At 43.2% G+C, this 20,932-nt stretch overlaps 1 protein-coding gene across 1 annotated transcript; it reads left to right on the forward strand.

The window, feature by feature from the left end:
* The first annotated feature begins 303 nt into the window (after positions 1-303).
* Positions 304-12,104, forward strand: F3 (coagulation factor III, tissue factor). Its single transcript, XM_045547493.1, has 6 exons — positions 304-496; positions 1,657-1,768; positions 6,030-6,229; positions 8,551-8,729; positions 9,339-9,498; positions 11,145-12,104. The coding sequence occupies exons 1-6, from the start codon at positions 400-402 to the stop codon at positions 11,279-11,281; spliced, it is 885 nt and encodes a 294-aa protein (XP_045403449.1). The 5' UTR covers positions 304-399; the 3' UTR covers positions 11,282-12,104.
* Positions 12,105-20,932: the final 8,828 nt, after the last annotated feature.

The raw sequence follows: 20,932 nt of genomic DNA on the forward strand, positions 1-20,932 counted from the left end.
CGGCGACACCTGGGCCTGCCTGCGGCTCAGGGCAACTGGGCGCTCGGTGGCGCGGCTGAATCACGGGTGAGTCACCCCTTGCGGGGCCCCGGAGTTTCCCACCGGCAGGAGGCGGGGCAGGGCTGTGGAATCGCCGGGCCGCCCCCCGCGACGGCGAGTGACCGGCCGGGGGCGGGGAGCTGGGAGGGCGGCGGGGCGGGGCGGGGCGGGCGCCGGGGGCCGGCCGAGCGCGGGCGTCCGCGCGGCCCTTTATAGCGCGCCGGGCACGGGCTCCCCTAGACTCGGGGCTCCCCGCGCCCCATCCCGCTCTCTCCGGCCGGCCCAGGGTGCCCACAGCTCAGCCTCCCCGGCCTCCGGGGTGCATCGGAACCCACCCGACCCCGCCGCCAGCTCGTGGACATGGAGACCCCTGCCTGGCCCCGGGTCCCGCAGGGGACCGCAATTGCTCGGATGCTCCTGCACGGCTGGGTCCTCTCCCAGGTGGTCAGCGCTTCAGGTGGGTAGCACCGGCTCCCGGGAGTCCGGGCGGCCTGCCCGTAGGAGGGAGGGGACAGTCCTGGCTGTCGGCGGGCTCGCCCTGGGTCCCCGGGATGCCCCACGGTGTCCCCCGTGTCTGCAAGACTCGGCTGCGCTCACCGAGCCGCGTTTGAATGAACCTGGGCCCCGAGGCGCGCCGGCGGGAGTTACACGGAGTAGTTGGCTCCTGCTAGAGGTGTTTGCTCTGGGCGTCCATTGTTGTTGCATAAGCGGGTTTTTGGCTCCCTCTTTAACACTGGGGAAAGAGTTTCCCAGGGAGTCGCGACCTCGAAGTGATGGGACGTGGGTCCGCATCTGCACAGGTCAGCGTCCAAAGGTTTGGATATCATCTTTCATTATATGTGCATCTTCGGCTAATAAAGAGCAGCCTTGATCTTTTCTTGGTTGTCTTTGTTTTAGATTTGGGTGTAGGCAATCCTTTTGCCAGATGTGGCTTGGATTGGAGCAGGTACGGCGTTGTGCATGCCCCATATGCCTGTTGGGTGTTTGGGGCTGTGCAGAGCTGGGGCCTGCTGCCTGGTGACAAAGCAGTCCTTAATGATAAAGCATGCGGAGCGAATACATCCGATGATGTGAGGGGCCACACAGCCACCTTGGTCTCTACGGAAATTTCGGTATAGAGACATTTCAGATAAAAATGGAAAGAATCAAATTTGGCTTTTTTCATTTGTATGCAGTCCTAACTTCTCATACATGTGGGATTTGCCTTTTTCCATAATTTATTGTAAGCCCTTCCTACCTGGCCTTCCCTGGTGGGTTGAACCTGAATCTTGGACTTCCCAAGGGTCCCCCCCCCAACACCCTGGCACGTTGATGGCTCTGGGCTATGTTTCCTGGTCAAGTTATGAGAAGGCTTTACCTATAAATAATTTCAAAGGAGGATTTCAAAATCCTTGCTCCTTTCCATGGGTGATAAGGTAGATATTGCCATGAGGAAATAATAGTTCTAGAAAAAAATTGAAAATTTTTAATCGATAATTCAGTAATGAAGCTTCTGTGGTTAAAAACAAAATGTGAAATTTATGGTGATGGGAGGGTGGAAAGGTATTTTATACTGCCAGCTCACAGTCATATGCTGAGAAGTGCACATAATAATAGATGTTTCTCTGTTGTTTAAAGGCACTACAGATGTAGTGGTAGCATATAATTTAACTTGGAAATCAACTAATTTCAAGACAATTTTGGAGTGGGAACCCAAACCCATTGATCATGTCTACACTGTTGAGATAAGGTAAGCTAGGTACAAAAAAAGAAAATTAAGTTTTTTGATGTTTCTACTCTCCTATGGTGAACACAAATGTCTTTTATTTTTATTTTTATTTTTTGAGACAGAGTCTAGCTCTGTCACCCTGGGTAGAGTGCAGTGGCATCATCATAACTCACTGCAACCTCAAACTCCTGGGCCCAAGTAATCCCCTTGCCTCAGCCTCCCGAGTAGCTGGGACTACAGGTGTGCACCACGATGCCTGAAATGGGGTCTTGCTCTTGCTCAGGCTGGTCTTGAACTCCTGAGCTCAAGCGAGCCTCCCAGAGTGTTAGGATTACAGGAGTGAGACACTGTGCCCGGCCCACAAATGTCTTTAAAGCTGATTACTGCATGAGATTATTTAACAGAAGGCAAAGAAGAGGGCATTTATGGTAATATGCTGGCCAGTGTTACAGTCTTTCAAGCCAGCAACATTTCTGGGTCTTAAAGTGAGAGAATGTTTAAATTGTTTTTGGAAATGATGGGAATATTCATAAGCTTAGTATAAGCTGTGGAGAGGTGAACCTTCTTGAGTAGGCCCTGAAGTATGCTTCTGGATCAATGATAGATTAATCTCACCTAAACACAGATGTCTTCTTCCTTTGCCGTCTAGACTGTGAGCCATGTCTAACAAGTTAAAGAAAAGGTGGGGAGGAATTCTGATGTATACATTGCCCTTAAGCAGTGTTTGATTCATTAATCTTTGGACTCTGTGAATCAAAATTTGGTAGCATACATTATCTTGGTGGAGGAGGCCAAATTGGTGAGTCACGGAGCCGCGAAGAAACACTTCGCTGTCTGCACCCTCCACTGTCTGGGCTGCTCTGCTCACTGGGTCTCATCTCTGATCGACAGCTCTCCCCCGGGAGCCAGTAATTCATCACATTCAATCTAAAGGTTATGTCTTCCTTGATGGCTTTCACCATATTTTTGGCAAGTGTTTGGTTTCTGAAATGTTCTAGATATGGGGTGGGTCTTTTAGGTGGATGTTCTTGTTTTTCAAAATGAACTTCATGATGACTGCTGCCAAGCCAACAGGGAGGAGAATTTGTGTGCTCGAGTGCATGCATGTGGTGTGCATGTGTGTGTGTATTTGGAGAGAGAGAGAGAGAAAGGAATGTCATAACCTGAGATAATGACTACAATTATGGTCAAACTTGTCAATTCAGATTTCACTGATTGAGAATTAGTAAGTAATTTCTCTGATACAGACCTGAAGTTTACCTTAGTAACCACTTTCCTTCTGGGTAGTGAAAATTAGATTTTGGGAGGAATGCTTACCTCCTAAATATATTCAGTCTTACGTTTGAGGGACATGTCGGAATATATTTATGATTTACCTGATTTTTAAACATAAGCCTTTGTTAACTCTAAGTTCTTGGACTTTATAAGGCCGCCATTATTTAAATAAGCACAGCCCCTAATCTGCAAACACTCGACTCACAGGGCTACAGCTTGGGGGTGCCCGCAGACTTGGGGTGCTCCTGCGGACAAGGGCAATCTGCCCACCCTCTTGCTGCCGTGCTGAAGGGCCTGGGAGCAGTTCTATCAGCCTTGCCTAAGACCTTCACTCTTCACCTGCCTGCCCCAGGGGTAAATGGGATTCCTGATTAAAAGCATTAGAGCAATCATTTTACGGACTAGGAAACTATTTCCCTGGGAAGGAAGGGATTTAATCATGACTGCACTGATGCTGAGTGCCCATGCCAGCTCTGGAACCGAGATCTCCCCAGTATACCAACCACACCACCACCTCCTCAGATGGCTCTGCCACAGTATGATGGGAGGCCCCAAAGCTAGGAGAAGGGAGGAAAGCCTTGCCCACTGCATCTCCTCAGTGGGGCTCCTTCCCTGCCTGTTTTCCTTCCCTAGAGGAAGCATCTGAAGGGCTGCCTTCTCCTCCAGCCCCTGCCCTCGCTACTGAAGCCTGGCTCTAGCCACAGGCACCACTGCTGTGCTGAATCGCCCACCTGGAGCCATGGCTGCATCTTCCCCTTTGCAAAAAGTTTTCAGTGGTGATTGGGAAATGTTATGGGCTCAGACCTTAGCACCAAACCATCACCTGTAATATTCATTCCATGGGAATGTTCTAAATTCTAAAGCTGAATTTACAAAGCTTCTAGAAAACAACCTGCAACTAAATTAATGACAATTTGTATTCCGTTGGAATTTTTTAGTAACTCAGGAAGGACTTTTATTATTTCCAAATCATGGGATTTGGAAATGCCTAGAGGAATCTCAAAGGCTTTTAAAGTGTTAATGCTGCTAATGGCCTTGTGAAAAATTCATACAGAATTGCCCCTTCATTACCTGTTTGCACGATTTATTACTTACAGTGATACTGTATAGACCCTTGTGCTAAATTTTGCCGTGGAGTACATGGTGCCTGCTTGTGAGCTGGAGGAACCAAATCCTGTGTCTGTCGGATGGTGTGCAGCTGCAGAGGCCCACGGAGTCTTTCTCCTCGTGCGCAAACAGCTGTTTGCCACAGCGATGGAAAGGAATCACCATGTTCTTATTCGCTTTTTACATGGAAATGATACAATAAAAATGGATTTTGGTCATTCTGGACCAAAATAACCTCTCTACTTTTATTAGAATTAAAAATTGAAATATAAGAGGCCAAAATATTTTAATATCAATCTTAGTGTGTGCATTTTAGGGTAAAGAATGTGTTTACCCAAATCAGCCTTGTTATTTAGTTCAAATTTTTAAATAATACATACTAGTGCTGTTATGTATGTAGTTAGACAATTGAATCCATATGGTGATTTGTTTACACCCAATGATGTATTAATTCAACCTGTAAATGCAAACTAAGACTCAGCAAGGCCCTAAAGCCCTGCTGTTGGTGAGGGAGCACAGAGTGCGGCCCCTGGTACAAAGCCGACTGTGAATTAAGCGTGCGATGGAGATACCTGTGCTGGGGGACAGGGAAGGGAGAGATAAGCACGCAGTAAGATCTAGAGATCCCAGAGCAAGTGGGGTTGCGCCGTGGCAGTTGGTGATGTGGAAAGGAAGATAATCGGCACTTTCCGGAGAATAGAAGTTTGTGGTTCAAGTTCCAGTGACACCTGACCTATGAATTGTTTTGGTCCCGTAGAAGAATTTCATTTCTAGTAGAAATTCCTTAGATTATTTATTTTTCAATGATGTCTTACAAAAGAAAGATCTGTCTTTAGCCTTTTAGTCTCAGGCTTTGCTAGACAGATGCTACCTGTATCAATATTCTGTAATCTTCGTGAGATGCGTTCACATCTTGCAGAAGTGGGAGAGGCACGTGGTATGTGAAGCGAACAGGCCCAGCTCTGCCTCTCATTAGCTGTGTTACCTTGGTCAGGTTACTTAGTGCTTCTGAGCTTCACTGTCCTTATGTGTAAAAAAAATCCAGTACATTCTTAGAATGATTGTATCAAATGAAGTAATGTGTGTAAAGGGCCCAGTACAGTACCTGGCATATAGTAGAGTCAATAAGTGATTAATATAACCACACTAATAATGGTCATGATAGACTATAATATATATATAATATGTTATCATACAGACTTTGTTACTATATAGACTATGTTCTCTTACAATATAGAATGTGATGTAACAATGTAATATGATATAATAAGTAGATATAATGATCTTGATGGAGATCAGCTGTGTGATTTTTGAGCTAGTCACCCAATCTCACTTTGTCTCAGTTGCCTTATGTATTTATGTATTTATTTATTTATTTATTTATTGAGACAGAGTCTTGCTCTGTCACCCTGGGGAGAGTGCAGGAACATCATCATAGCTCACTGCAACCTTCAACTCCTGGACTCAAGCGATCCTCCTGCCTCAGCCTCCTGAGTAGCTGGGACTACAGGCGAGCACCACCACACCCCCGGCTAATTTTTCTATTTTCAGTAGAGACAAGGTCTCGCTCTTGCTCAGGCTGGTCTAGAACTCCTGAGATCAAGCGATCTTCCCGCCTTGGCCTCCCCAGTAGCTACAGCGCTAGGATTACAGGTGCAAGCCACCACCCCTGGCCTCAGTTGCCTTATTTGCTATCAAAACAGGGCTAATTACAGAGCCTCTACCCCCAGGGTGCTGTGAGGACTCGAAACCAGTCTCACATGCTCAGCACAGTCCGCCTTGTCGGGATGGGTTGTGGAGCTCTTGTTGTCAGCACAGACCACAGCCAGAAATCAATCTGTCTTGTTGGGTGCAAATCATAATGTTCCATTTCTTTTTCTTCCCTTTTTCCTTTCTTTAGTTCTAAATTTGGAAATTGGAAAAGCAAATGCTTCTACACCACAGACACAGAGTGCGACGTCACCGACGAGATTGCGCAGGACGTGAAGCAGACGTACCTGGCGCGGGTCCTTTCCTACCCTGCAAGGAACGCAGATGCCGTGGGCTCTGTGGGGGAGCCTCCGTTCCAGAACTCCCCAGAGTTTACACCTTACCTGGAGAGTAAGTAGCTCGGTTTGTAATACCTTTCATTCTTGTTATAAACTTCTGAAAATTCTTGTGACCTTGTGACCCTTAGAGGCCACTGGATAAAAAATATTTGTCCATGAACTCATCTTCTCTCTCAGATACTACTAAGTACCACAGCCCTCTTCACACAGCCCAAATGTGGTAGGAGGTTCACAGCATGGGAACTTCGGAGTCGATAACAGTGTCCACCAGTCTGTCCTCAGACCCACCAGTAACCGGCTGAATGTGTTTGTGGGGTGGCGGTGGTAGGGGTAGGAAATCCACCAAGGCTGGGGTTTCAGCTTTTCCTTATATATATCATACATCCTGAATTTTCTGTCCCATCATCAGACCAGAAATTCCAGTTTAGGATTTTTCACAGGTGGTCGTAGATCCATGGGGAAAGTCCAGTCTCCCGCTGAGCCCATCGTTAGGCTCCCTGACCTTTTCCAATCACTTGGCCGAGATTGGACTCTCGTGATGTGCCGGCACCTGCCCAGCTCTCAGCCTGCCTCCCCTCGCTGCTCTTGGAAATGTGGACCTCGTTCCTCTGGGGCCTTTGCCCCAGTGAGCCAACCCCGGGATCTAGTGAGGGAATGCAGAGAATTCACGGCCAGTAGGAGATTTCAATTCTTATCTCAGGACTGTGGTTCTGAGCTAGGTATTTTACATCCAAACATGTGGCACATTGGGAAGAGTGAAATTAACTCCTCTTGTAAGGCACACTGATTAGAATGAAAGTGTTGTATTATTAGTGTTTCTATATTTACCCCTGTGACGGCCCAGGGAGAGAGACAGTTTCTCAGGTTGGGGTGGTGCGGAGGGGTCGATGGATAATCAACCATCCATACTCCTTTAGTACCTACTTCAAGGGTCGAAATAGGGGGCCTTTCCCCAGGTGAATGTGGCTGCCTCCCCAGAGGCAAACCCCTCCAGTGCTTCTGCCTGTGTGTCCCGTAAGGCCTCGGCTGGAGTACAGATACATTGACAGTCACCTCCAGTGACTTTGCAGGATCACTGATATTCATTTGATATCCCCAGCTGATGACATCGTTACCCTCAGTTGATGACATTCTTATGATTTCCTTTTAGTTCTTGAGCTTTTTATAAGCCACTTCACATCTATCATTTGCAAGGTAGAAAATATTTGGTATATTTATGTTATGTCTACACACACATACACACACACTTTGTCCCGTGATTTGCAGAGAATTGGTGTTTGTTTTACTGTCATTCAACCAAAGCACATGAAATAATTGAGCCATTATCGAGACCCAGGTTAAGCCATGTTCCTTGTGCTACCAAGGACATTTCCTGGGCTTGCCCACAGCCCTAAATTTATTGTACCTAGAATGTGGAACCTTACACTAAGCACTGTTCCACACAGTAGCTACTAACCACAGGTTACCACTGACCAGTGAAAATATGGTAATGCAATGTGTCTGAAATATACACTACATCTTGAAAAATACTAATTCCATGTTAAAATGATAATATTCTAGAAATATACAGCTGACCCTTGAACAATGCTGGGATTAGGGGTGCCAATCTCCTGTGCAGTCAAAAATCCGAGTATAACTTTTGACTCCCCAAAAAGTTGACTACTAGTAGCCTACTGTTGACAGGAATCCTTACTGCTAACAGTCGATTAACATATATTTTGTATGTTACACGTATTATGTACCATATTCCTACAGTAAAGTAAGCTAGAGAAAATAAAATGTTACTAAGAAAATCATAAGGAAGAGGAAATATATTTACCATTTGTTAAGTGGAAGTGGGTCATCGTAAAGGTCTTCATTCTCACTGTCTCCGTGTTGAGTGGGCCGAGGAGGAGGAGGAGGAGGGGTTGGTCCTGCTGTCTCGGGGTGGCAGAGGCGGAAGAGGTGCAGGAGGTGGCAGGGTAGGCAGGAGAGGGAGGCACACTTGGTGTAAATTTACTGAAAACATTTGTGTGTAAGTGGGCCTGTGCAGTTTAAACCCATGTTGTCCAAGGGTCAACTGTATTTGGTTAAGTAAAATATATTATTAAAATTAATTTCACCTGTTCTTTTTTTACTGTTTCTAATGTGGCTACAAAGAACTTTAAAATTATATCTGTGGCTCCCATTGCACTCCCACTGAACACTGGACAGGACTGCCATAGAGTCCTGTGGTCTTGAGATTTAGCGCCGGTGCCACCAAGCCTGCTACTATCAGGGATTTGGTTCAGTGCTGCGGTTTTATATGAGAGATAAGTTGTTAACTGTGATAAGTAGGGTTTTACTTTGTACAGAATTCTTTGATTCCACTCAAGCTCATTTCCTTTGTTTCAGCAAACCTTGGGCAGCCAACAATTCAGAGTTTTGAACAAGTTGGTACAAAACTGAATGTGATAGTACAAGATGCACGTACCTTAGTCAGAATGAATGGCACATTCCTGAGCCTCCGGGATGTTTTTGGCAAGGACTTAAACTATACGCTTTATTACTGGAAAGCTTCAAGTACAGGAAAGGTGAGAATTTTTTCGTGTTTTTATGACTTGTTTGAAATTGTGACTCCCTGGTTTTACAGCCCACTTCTTCGAACCCAGTTCAAGACTGGCAGAACGGGGCTTGTTGAGCGGGTGGTGTGGTAGAGTCGAGGGGGCTTGCTTGGGTGCAGGGTGGACAACAGGTCCTGGTTCTACCTGTGACTCTGAGCTGCTTTGTGACTTTGGGCAGGGCCCCCTCGGAGACCCAGGGTCCTCAGGGGCTGGGCAGATGGCCCCTAAAGGTCCCATCGACTCTCACATTTCTCCCTCTGCAGAGGAGCTCAGAGACAAAATTTATTTTCTATTCAATGATTAATACTTCCTTTTTCTTCACCGCAGATATTAATATCTTCTGAAGGGGATAAAATGGGTTGGATATACCTAAATTGGATATTTTCAGTCTTGGAAAAGGCATTTTTAGCAGTGATCAAAGGAACTGATTAGCCAAGTCACTTCTAATCCCTTCATGTGTCGTATACGCCTATGTAGGCTTTGCTTAGAGCTTAGGTTTTTACTTCCGTGGTGACTTAATAAAGGAGAAAGAATTCACTCTGAGCCCAGATGAATTAAGAACTCTTTATCTTTTCACAGAAAACAGCCAAGACAAACACAAATGAGTTTTTGATTGATGTGGATAAAGGAGAAAACTACTGTTTCAATGTTCAAGCAGTGATTCCATCCCGAAGAACTAACCAGAAAAGCCCAGAAAGCCCCATTGAGTGCACAAGCCAAGGGAAAGGTGAACTCAGAGGTGAGTGGCTCTGCCTGTCACTCTGGGAGGCATGGGTGCCTTAGAGGACTAGCTCCACCCTCAGAGCCTCGATGGACTTCTTTTGTTAACTATTCAGGGAGAAACTGCCTTAGGTGTTTTTTGGTTTTGCTTCTGGTACTCTCAAGATTTTAAGCATTTAGAAATATTTCCAAATGTTGTTCCCTTGTATCAGCAAGCATTTTCTTGAACACCCACCATGTGCCAAACTCTCTGTTGATCACTGGGTACACAAATCATGTTTAGGATTTAGCATCAAGTCACAGATTTCTCTGGGCATTTTTCATTCTTAAATTCTGATCTGTGTTTGTTGGGGGAGTGGGGTGAATCTAAGCCAGCTGCAGTAGCACTTGATAGACAATTGTGACTATGGGCTGTTGCCAGAAGAATATAAAGTCTAACCCATTGCGGGAAGGGATTGAGTATATCACATATACCCGTGTACATGCCTATGGCTGACACGTGTACGTACACATGTTGGGAGCTTGGACACACTGGCTGAGGAATGGTCCCTAACTAGAAGTCCTGTGGGCATCCAGACACATGCCTGAGGCTGAAAGCCTGTGAGTCTCCCACAGGCTTTATAGGGAAAGTGCTCTGAATATTTTCAGGGAACAAGAGTCTGAAGACAGTAATGATGACCTAGCTCCTCGCTAAGATCAGATTCAAAAATTTTAAAACATTTTTTTTTTTTTGAGTCTCACTGTGTTGCCCTTGGTAGAATGCAGTGGTGTCATTGTAGCTCACTGCAACCTCAAACTCCTGGGCTGAAGTGATCCTCTTGCCTCAGCCTTCCGAGTAGCTGAGACTACAGGTATGCACCACCATGCCCAGCTAATTTTTCTGTTTTTAGTAGAGATGGGGTCTTGCTCTTGCTCAGGCTGGTCTCAAACTCCTGACCTCAAGTGATCCTCCTGCCTGGGCCTCCCAGAGTGCTAGGATTACAGGTGTGATCCACCGTGCCCAGCCTTTTAAAACACTTTTACATAAACTCTTCCTTTCTATTTATTGCCATTGACAGAAGGAGAGGGCTCTTTTTCTCTCTGGTCCTGCACCCCTCTCGCCCGTCCTACTCCCAGCCTTCAGGGGCATCGTCCTAAAGCCCAGCTCTAATTCTGCCTTTGTGCACACCCAGGTCTCTGTTTCTGCCCCTTCTCTATCTGCTGCAATGTGTTCTTCGAGAGGCATTTGAAATGCCACCTCCACCATGAAGCCTTCTTATTGCACCAACAGTCATCTCTTCTTCACCTGAGTCCTGGTAGCACTTTGGACCTCCCTCTTTGCACTTACACTTCATCTTGCACTATAATCATTGCCACCAAGCTCAGCACCATTTTTAGCCACTTGTTTCCAAGAACAGCTGCTCTTACTTCCAACTATGTGTATCTTTTCTGTGAACATTATTAGTTTATTAAATGCCCAGTGCTTTTAGCCAGTGTCAATTGCTCTAAAATACCTAGGGTTTGACAGATTCTTTCCTAATCTAAGCATAGTGGAAAGAGTGGAAGAAAGAAATTTCAAGTTGTGCAAAAGCAGGATGGTGTAATTTGGGGTTATATCCTCAATTCTGCCCACTGATAAATGGGATTTGAGCTCTCCAAGCTGACTTGGTGCCTTTTGTTTTTCAGAAATGTTCTTTATCATTGGAGTAGTGGTGTTCGTGGTCATCATCCTTATCATCGTCTTGGCTATATCGCTACACAAGTGCAGAAAGGCAAAAGCAAGGAGAAGTGGGAAGGAGAACTCCCCACTGAACGTTGCATAAAGGAAACACTGGCAGCTGCCAACTACTGCAAATGCTGTATTGCACTGTGACCAAGAACTTTTCAGAGACTATATGGAAACACAAATGAGTATTCTGGAGCATGAAGACCCTTGGGTTTGAAAAAGCTCTTGATATACCCTGTTATTGCAATTAGCATTCTTATTTTGACACCAACCAGCATTAGTCACTTTGAAATGTAATGAACGGTACAACCAATGTTTTAACACTATGGCACCTTTGCACATACCATGCTTTAGATTATATATTCTGCATTCAAGGAGAAACCAGGTCACCCAAGCAAAAACAAATGAACAAATGCCTTAATAATTCCTGGGTGGACTTTTGAGGAGCTTTCGAGAAGCTGACTTCAAACTATGTAGGCAAGTAAAATGGAAATTGGGTGGACTTTTCTAACATATATCTATAATATGGTGTTTAGGTTCTTTTTGTTTTTTAGGAGTACATTTGAAAGTCCAAAACAATTGGCAAACTTTATATTAATGTGTTAAATGCAGGAGAATTCTATTTTGGGTACCTTTCTAATATGCATTAGGGTTTAGCACTTTAACTGACTTATGTGGTGATGATTAAACATTTGAGAGCTAACTATATTTTTATAAGACTACTATACTAACAAACTATACAGAGTTTATGATTTAAGGTACTTAAAGCTTCTATGGTCAGCATTATAAATATTTATATAATTTTTTAAACGGTTTTGTATATGGGGATTTTCTATTTATATAGGTAATATTCTATTTGTATATATTGCAGTAATTTATTTAATATACTTTTGTATAAATAAAGGTGACTGGGAATTGTTGCTGTTGTATTTATTGTATCTTCCATTTATTATTTATTTATGATTTGGTATTTGTATTAGTCAGATCTGCTGCAGTAACAAATGACCCTAAAAATCTCAGTGGCATATAACATTTCTTTATTTGTCACTTATGTTACATTTTGATGACTGTAAGTTGGCTGCAGCTCTTCTCAATATCTTACCATTCTAGGACCCAAACAACAGAGAAATCCCTGTTTGGGTCAGGGCAGAGGAAAAAGCCAAAAACTGGTAGAAACCAGCAACACAGCTTCAAGCTTTAAGCCACCTCTTAAAACTCCTATTCTGTACTGGCCCATTGTCACTTCTGTTCACATGCCACTGCCCCAACCAAGTGACCAAGCCTCACAACACTCTGCCTACAGGGAGACACTCCAAGTCACATGGCAGTGGGCAGGGATGTAATCTTATAGGGAAGGGAAACAATAATACAATTTATTGCAGACTTGGAGAGATTTCTTCCCATGGGCATCAGTTTGAGTTGTGGTTGAAGATTAGAGGTGAGAAAAAAAGAAAAACTCTTTCGATTATTATATTGAAAGAAAGTTGGATAAAAAGATAATATAAGATAGGGAGAGATATAAATTGAAAGAGGTCTCTAGAGGTAATTTTAGCAAACTAGATTGAGTTCTTTGCAGGCAGAGACTGGATCTAGCTCATGGCTTATAGCTCCTTCAGGATGAGAGTGCACACTGGACTCAACCAGTCACAGCTGAGTTGACTTTATTACCTTTAGAATGTAGAATGTCCTCTACTCAAATGCAGCAGAACAGTCTTATCCTATCGACTGTATGAAGAGAAGCTTCTAACTAGAGATGTAAATGAGGTTCTTGGGCTAGGCACAGTGCCTTACACCCATGATCCCAGCACTATGGGAGGCTGTGGTGGGAGGATCGCTTGAGCCCAGGAGTTTGAGGTTAGAGTGAGCTATGGTCACACCACTGCACTCCAGCCTGGGCAACAGAAGAAGACCCTGTCTCTAAAAAAAAAAAAAAAAAGGAAATGAGGTTTTTGGCACCCAGCTGGGCCACAAAACTGTTTTTGCTTCCGACTATGGAATGCTGATCTGTTGCCATCTAGGAAAAGCATCCAGATGGCACACGTACCTGGAAGTGGTCCCACAAAGACATTGAGCAAGTGTTAAAATGAGTGAAGACTCAGTTCACTATCCAGCTATTAATCAATTTTAAATCCATTTTGTTCCTTTATACCAAAGAATTCTACGCATTGTCAATAAAACTCTAAACACGAAATGTTTGATAAAACAGCACATCCTAAGGAGGAAGAGTAAATGGTAGCCTGAAAGCAGAAATGGTAGCCATATTGGAGAAATTAGGGGAAGCAGACCAGTGGTTTATTTGGTTGGTGTTTGTCAATCTGTCAATACTGGAGAGATGGAATCTTGCACTGTTGTGTTTTGTTGTGTCAGAGGAGATACGTTTGCAGTGGAGTCAACAAAAGAGAGGTTGGCATGGGGGCATGTCCTCAAGGAAGTGTGCTTTAGCCATTATCTTGAATTCCAGCTCACATGGGGCTCACATGTAGCTCAGTGAACTACAGGAGGGGGCAGAACAAGCCACAGGAGAGAGTGCCTGGCCAGACACTGCCTGCCAGGAGTAATTATAGCATTATGTCATTCTGTGGCCTCATAATCTCAGGAATTTGAATCACCCCACTAAAGAAAATATTGGTAGACCGAAAGCAGGTCTGGGTACTAATGGAGTATCTGGCTGTTCACAGGGAAGGGATTCACTGTAGACCTGACTGAGCTTGAACTGCAATGATTGGAAAGCTTCCACTGCAAATGTTAGCCACACCTCTTGTTATCACTGAGACTTAACAGCCCCTGCTAAAACCAACAGTCATCCAAAAAGCATACTATAAATTGTTGGCTGGTATCCAGAAACTACTGCCCTCCAGTGGGCCAAATTAGACTGCATTAATGTAATGTACCCCCTAAAATTGTTAGTAAACCAAACTTTCATGCTTTGAAGAGATATTTTTACCATCTTAAATTATTGACTAAATTTGGCTTACATAGGAAAAACTAATACTCATGAAATCCAAAGACATTTTAGCTTAGTTACAGCTGATGGCCTATATCCTAACCTGCCTCTTAAATAAACAAAGAAATAATTCTCTCTATCCATCAAATAGTAAATAAACTCATTCCCAAATGTTCTATTTACCTGTTCTAGGACATGTGTATTTAACATATGTCATTTTCCTGCAACAGTTGCTCGAGAGGGTTTGTTACTGTTATGACTTAGTATGACTTTCATTCAGATGCCTATAGTGGAGGCCAGTTCTTTGCTGTAGCCCTTGCTTTTCAGCTGGGGTCAGAGGATTCTGGCTTTCCAACCAGCACGTATCCTTATGGCTGCAGAGATTGGTTTAGGGGTAGGCACCTGACCTAACCAAGGGTAAGAAGAGTGAGTCCCAGGGTCTTTTTTGGGAATGGTGGGATGCTCTCTTTCTTGATGAACATAAATGAAAAGACATATGGCCCCAAGAGCCGCTGGCAGACATCTTGATACCACAAAGGGAGCCAGCTTTAAATGCAGCTGCCATATTGGAGAGCAGTGCAGAGTGATAGATAGAAGCTAAGTCTGTGGTGGCATCACCAAGCTGTTGATCAAGCCTCACCCCAAGTCCTTACCCATGGACTTTTCACTGGTCTAATTGTTTAAGCAAGCTGAGTCAGGTTTTCTGTTACTTGCAGTCAAAAGCACCCTGACAGATGTGGTATAAGCATTGACCATGAGTATAAACATCAACGAAGAAGGTGCCTATAATGTAAACTTATAATGTAAAATAACATTCATTTTCATGCCTTCCCAGCTACTATTTGACTTTGGTAGCAAAATTATCCCCTTTCCATCCCTGTAAGTTTCTCCCTATTTGATCATTCTTATCAGAATACAAACATACTGCATTATTTTCTTTTGAAAAAATTTAAAACTTTTTTAAAATTTCAAAATATTAAGGGGGTATAAATGTTTTTTTACATAGATACCTTGTATAATGCTTAAGTTGGGGCTTTAAGTGAGCCTGTCACCAGAATGGTGCTCATTGTACTCAATAGGTAGGTTTTTATCCCTTACTCCCCAACCATCCTCCTCCCTTCTTGGTTTCCAATGACCTTTACATCTCTTTGTGCCTGTGTGTGCCCATTGTTTAGCTCCCAATTATTAGTGAGTACATGTGGCATATGTTTTTCCTGAGATACTTCGCTTAGGACAATGGTCTCCAGTTTCATCCAAATTGCTGCAAACATTAATTCATTCCTTTTTATGGCTGAGCAGTACTCCATACACACACACACACACACACACACACACACACACACACACAGATCACATCACATTTTCTTTACCTTCTCATCAATTGATGGGCACTTAGGTTGATTCCACATCTTTGCAATTGTGAATTGAGATGCAACAAACATTCGAGTGCAGGTGTCTTTTTGATAAAATGACTTATTTTCGTTTGAGTAGATACGCAGTAGTGGGATTGCTGGATCAAATGGTAAGTCTACATTTATTTCTTTGAGAAATCTCCACATTGTTTTCCATGGAGGTTGTACTAATTTGCAGTCCCACCAAAAAGTCATAAGCATTCTTTTTCTCTGCATCCACGCCAGCATTATTGTTTTTGGACTTTTTAAATGGCCATTCTGACAGGGATAAGGTGGTATCTCATTGTAGTTTTAATTTGCATTTCCCTGATGGTTAGTGATGTTGAGCATTTTTCATGTTTTTTGGCCATTTGTCTGTCTTCTTTTGAAAAATTTTTGTTCATGTCTTTTTGCCCACTTTTTAATGGGATTGTTTTTTTCTTGCTGATTTGTTTGAGCTCTTCATAGATTCTGGATACTAGCCCTTTATTGGATGCATAGTTTGCAACTATTTTCTCCCATTCTGTAGGTTGTCTATTTACTCTGCTGATTACTTCCTTACTTTTGATCTTAAAAAAACAATCTTTCTTTGACCCCACGGAAGCCCTCATCTGGATTTTCTCCTCACTTCCTATTCCTTCTGGACACCATCCTCTTCTTTCTAACTTCTAAATGTTGGATTACCTTCATGCTCAAACCCATTCTCTGCCAATAATCACTTTCTAGGCAGTATGTACAAGCCCATGGCTCTGTTATCTAGCACTTTCGTGCTATATGCCCATAGCATCTATAGGCTGATGACTCCCAGAAGTATATCACAGCCCCCGACCTCTCTCCTAAACTCCAGTGCAGCACTGTACAGCTACTTACACAACATCTCTACTTGGATTTCTAACAGGCATCTCAATCTCATTATGTCCAAAGAGAATTGGTAATTTCTTCCAACCCCAAAACCCATTCTTCTCCCCTAATCTTTCTCATTTCAATAGATCGTACCATTGGCTCAGTCTGAAACCCATGATGTCATCCATAATTGACTTCTCTTTTCTTCTCCATGCCACATTCAACCCATAGGCAGTGCTGCCAGCTCTGCCTTTACAGTACACGCCGGTTCCACAGGTCATCTCCTTCTCTGCGCTCCCTCTACTTCAAGCCACGCTGCTCTCCCACGATGACCACAGTAGCCAGGCTGGCCTCCTGCATCCACAGTGGGTCCCCTACAGTCTATTTTCATCACAGCAATCAGAGTAATCCTTTTAAAAATATAAATTGTTTCTTTGAGCATTGTTCTCAACTCTCCAAAAGGGTTCTATGGGGGGTTTTATAGAGTGTCAATTTCGCTAATTTGGAACCGCATTGCCCAGAATCCTTTTACCTGTATGGTTCTAGATTATGATTAACCAAAAGAGAAATCTGCACAAGATTTGGGCAGGAGACATGAAGCAGCAGCTGGTCAAGATCAGCATGGCTAGACGTGGAGAGAGACACAGGGGTGCCGGCAGCTTGCCTTTGCTGTCCCTTACTCTGTGGCTAGCTTTTCTGCCTGACTTCCAACCCTGCTGACCTACAGTGACCCAGGCCCCTGCGCCTTCCTAATGACCCCACAAATCCTGCCACATTTGGCTCCACACCTGGGTGCCCAATTGTCCATATTTTCAATATTCCCTTTTCCCTATGAACAGCTAAATCATGCTATTTCCTTTTAAGGAAAAGCAATCTGCATGGTGGCAAAGATTAAATCTTGTGTGCATATCTGATTCCCTGAAGAAATTTCATTCATTTTCCCGGACAATTCCAAACCATTGCTTTGCTCCAATGTTAGTTTAATCCAATGGTTCTCAAAGTACAGTTCCCAGACCAGCAGCATTACTGTCCCCTGGGAACCTGGTAGTACAATTCTTAACCTTAGACTTACTGAACCTGTTTTTTTTTTTTAAATAATAAATCTTTTTTGTTGTTTTTGAGACAGGGTCTTGCTCTGTCACCCTGGGCAGGGTACAGTGGCGTCATCACAGCTCACTGCAACCTCAAACTCCTGGGCTCAAGCAATCCTCCTGCCTTAGCTTCCGAGAATGCTAGGATTACAGGAGTGAGCCACTGCACCCAGCCTAAAACTGTGTTTTAACAAGAAACCCTTCAAGTGATTCTAATGCCCACTAAAGTTTGCGAACCACTAGCTGGATCTACTAATGACCACAATCAGCAACATGTGTTTACTATTTACTGCAGAGAGACTCTTAGGGTAGCTACAGATCCAAATGGGGCATTCCGGACCTTGGAGAGGTCAGAATGCAACCTGTTCTGAAACCAAAATAAATTAAGAATACATAGAACACAGATGAGAGACTCCATCTGCAGACTGCAAACTCCCCACGAAGGTTTGTCACATGTGGGTCTGTTAGGATTTTTCCTGATGCAAGGAACAGAAACTCCTTCAGAAAAGCTTAAGCAAAAATGGGAGGCCTGTTTTTTTGTCAAGTGAGCTAACTGGTATAAGATCTTCTGCTCCTTTTAGCTTAAATTCTATGATTATACATTATTACAGCATCAATAATTAAAACTTAAATAAAAATCACTTTCTGTGGGTAAAATGAAAATACTAAAAAATTCAGGAATTTTTGGAACTGAGAATTGCAATTCATATTGAATATATAAAATTTAATAAACAGTTAAAATAGGGATCTAATAGAGCTTTAATAAAAAGGTTCTTGACATGACAATCTTTATCCAGCCTGATTTTCAAAAAACCAACAAAAAGCTATGCTCCATCTGCAAAGTAATTTGTCTTCTCTGAGCATATTTCAGGACACAGAATATGAGACGTAACACTCGGAGGGGCAGGAAATGCTTTTTCCTTTGTGTATGTAACAGCATTTGGGACTATGCTAAGTGTCCATTATGAGTGAGATTGTCGCGCCACCTCGCGTTCCTGAGAAGGATAGACAACTTAACCAGAATGTTCAGACTCAATTACAGAAGAACTAAAGGAATTGTAAACAGACACCAAAATACCTGTGACTAAGAATGAAGAGACATGTCTCCAGGTTTCTGCAACTCCACCCGCCAAGGGTCTCTCTAGTCCATAGCTACAGCTCCCACCCCAAACCCTGCCACTTAAAGTTTGGTCTGGGACAGCAGCCTTAGCATCATTTGAAAACTAGTTAGAAATGAGAATTCTTGGGCTCCACCCCAGACCTACTGAATCAGAATCGGCATTTCCTAGGTGATTTGCATGCATACTGAAGTCCCAGAAACTTCGCCTCCCCCAACCATTTAACCCCTATTTCTGATTTCCTTCACAAAGGGGGCTAAAGGAGGTGGGGTGGAGAAGGGAGACAGACACCTCACCAATGGACAGAATTGCACGGCCTTGAAGATGCCATTTATTAAACTTAAATATTAGCAAGTTATGAAGCCAAACCAAAAGTAAAAGCAGAGTCATGACATTAAAAATACTACATTTTTCAAATACAATACTTTGAGGAACTCTGCCTCAATCCCCCGCTTTCTAAAGACCAAAAGCTTTCCTGTCTCAATTCCACTAATTCACGTGCCTTGCTTCTAGCTACCCATTCTTTAAAACTCTGCATGTTTCTTGGATCTCACTCCAAGCTTTCATCTCCTGGATTCCCACCGCATTCTTCCTACTTCCTTGCTACACTCTTACAACTCTTAATATTACACAAAGTAGTTGTTTACCTGTTGTGGCCACTTTTCTGGGAGCACTCTGGGAGGCCGCGGGAGGATCGCTCGAGGTCAGGAGTTCGAGATCAGCCTGAGCAAGAGCGAGACCCCCGTCTCTATGAAAAAATAGAAAGAAATTATCTGGACAACTAAAAATATATAGAAAAAATTAGCCGGGCATGGTGGCACATGCCTTGTAATTTCCTTGGCAAGAACCATGCTTATGCATTTGATTTCATTTATTTGTTCATTAATTTATTCTAATACTAAGCAACTACTATGTGCCAGACATTATGGATTTGATTAAAATAGGACAGATATAATCTCAGCTCTTGTGGAGCTCACATATATATAGAGTAAAATGCCAATTACAACAGAACATAAATGTTATGATAGGGAAAGTAGGGTGCTTGGTGGAACTCACCGGGAGCCATCTAACTTGGCCTTGGAAGGGTTATCTAACATCTCAACTCCAGGATCCAGAGTTAACCAGGCAAAGGGGGAAGAGTGTGCAAAGTGTTTCAGGAAGAGGGAATGCAGGCATCATTAAAACATCATCTTGGTCACAGATAATGCCAAAAATAAATGTGTGTTTGACAAAGTTTGGAGTTTTGTATGGCCTCGAGCATTCTAGTCAGAGTCATTTGGCAAATGACTTTGGCTAAATAGAGTTGGACTAATTAATTTATCTTTAAAAAAAACAAGACAGCTTTTAAAGTATTGGCTATAGCCACTTTTATTTAGGATGATTGCTAATTTTTTCAGAAGCATGTTCAGAGAACCATAATGAGATCACAGAGCTTGCTCTTCCATTCCAAGAACTAGCAAAAGGAGCTTTACATGAGTTAACAGAAATTTCAAAGAAATTAAACATCTTGAGTCTGCTATATATAATCACTGTGAAACATCACGTTCTAAAGAACTTCCCAAATCATGACCCAATTATTCATTTTGAATATCCTTAAATATACCATCCTCTTTAATACTAAAATAAGCAATCTTTTGTGAAAAAAATATAAACATAGGGACTTCAGAGTCTTTATGGACTTCCAGTTAAACGTGAAACGTGTTCCTCCTCTCCTTTCCAGTGCCACCCTGTAACGTCCTAAGCAAACTTTAAAAAGTTTAAATCCATAAGGACAAAAAGAAAAGGAGTGAGGATACTAATCTATATCCTATGTGTGCAGAGGAAGAAAAGGGGAAAGAAAATTAACTTGCCCTCACAGAGCTCTCAGGAGGACCCTGGGACTTGCCAGGTCCGGCAGAGGCCATTCTTGAGAGGTGGGGCATGGAGAGGCACCGGGCAAGGGAGGCAGAAAGGAGAAAACACAGTAGCCGTCGTCATGTGCAAAGGAACAAGAATCAGAATACTAAACTTCTCAGCAGCAAACTGAATATAAGCAGACAGATATAAGAGGATCTTAACTATTGAAAAAACTTTAAGGGAAAATGATCTTCAGTTTAAATTCATCCTAGCTGAACTTTCCAAGTAAAACAGAGTAGGGATATTTTCAGACATACAAAACCTCAAAGGATTTTCCTCCCATGTACCCTTTTCCAGGATGCTACCATATGACATGTTCCACTAAGGAGAGTAAACCAAAAACAGAGGAAGACAGGAGACCCAACACAAGACAGCTCAGTGTCAGGCTGACAGCTCAGCCAGCCTAAAGAAGCCCCAGGACAGAAGGCCCAGAAGAACATCCCCAGAAAGTAATGCAACATTGAT

Source organism: Lemur catta, chromosome 3 (genome assembly GCF_020740605.2).
Source record: "Lemur catta isolate mLemCat1 chromosome 3, mLemCat1.pri, whole genome shotgun sequence".
Taxonomy (NCBI): domain Eukaryota; kingdom Metazoa; phylum Chordata; class Mammalia; order Primates; family Lemuridae; genus Lemur; species Lemur catta.

What these genes read in the sequence shown, in the direction of transcription:
- F3 (XM_045547493.1), top strand. Translation starts at nt 400, where the DNA reads ATGGAGACCCCTGCCTGGCCCCGGGTCCCGCAGGGGACCGCAATTGCT. An exon ending in AAGCTTCAAGTACAGGAAAG is followed by an intron (nt 8,730 to 9,338) that starts GTGAGAATTTTT and finishes ATCTTTTCACAG; the next exon opens with AAAACAGCCAAGACAAACAC. An exon ending in AGGGAAAGGTGAACTCAGAG is followed by an intron (nt 9,499 to 11,144) that starts GTGAGTGGCTCT and finishes TTTGTTTTTCAG; the next exon opens with AAATGTTCTTTATCATTGGA.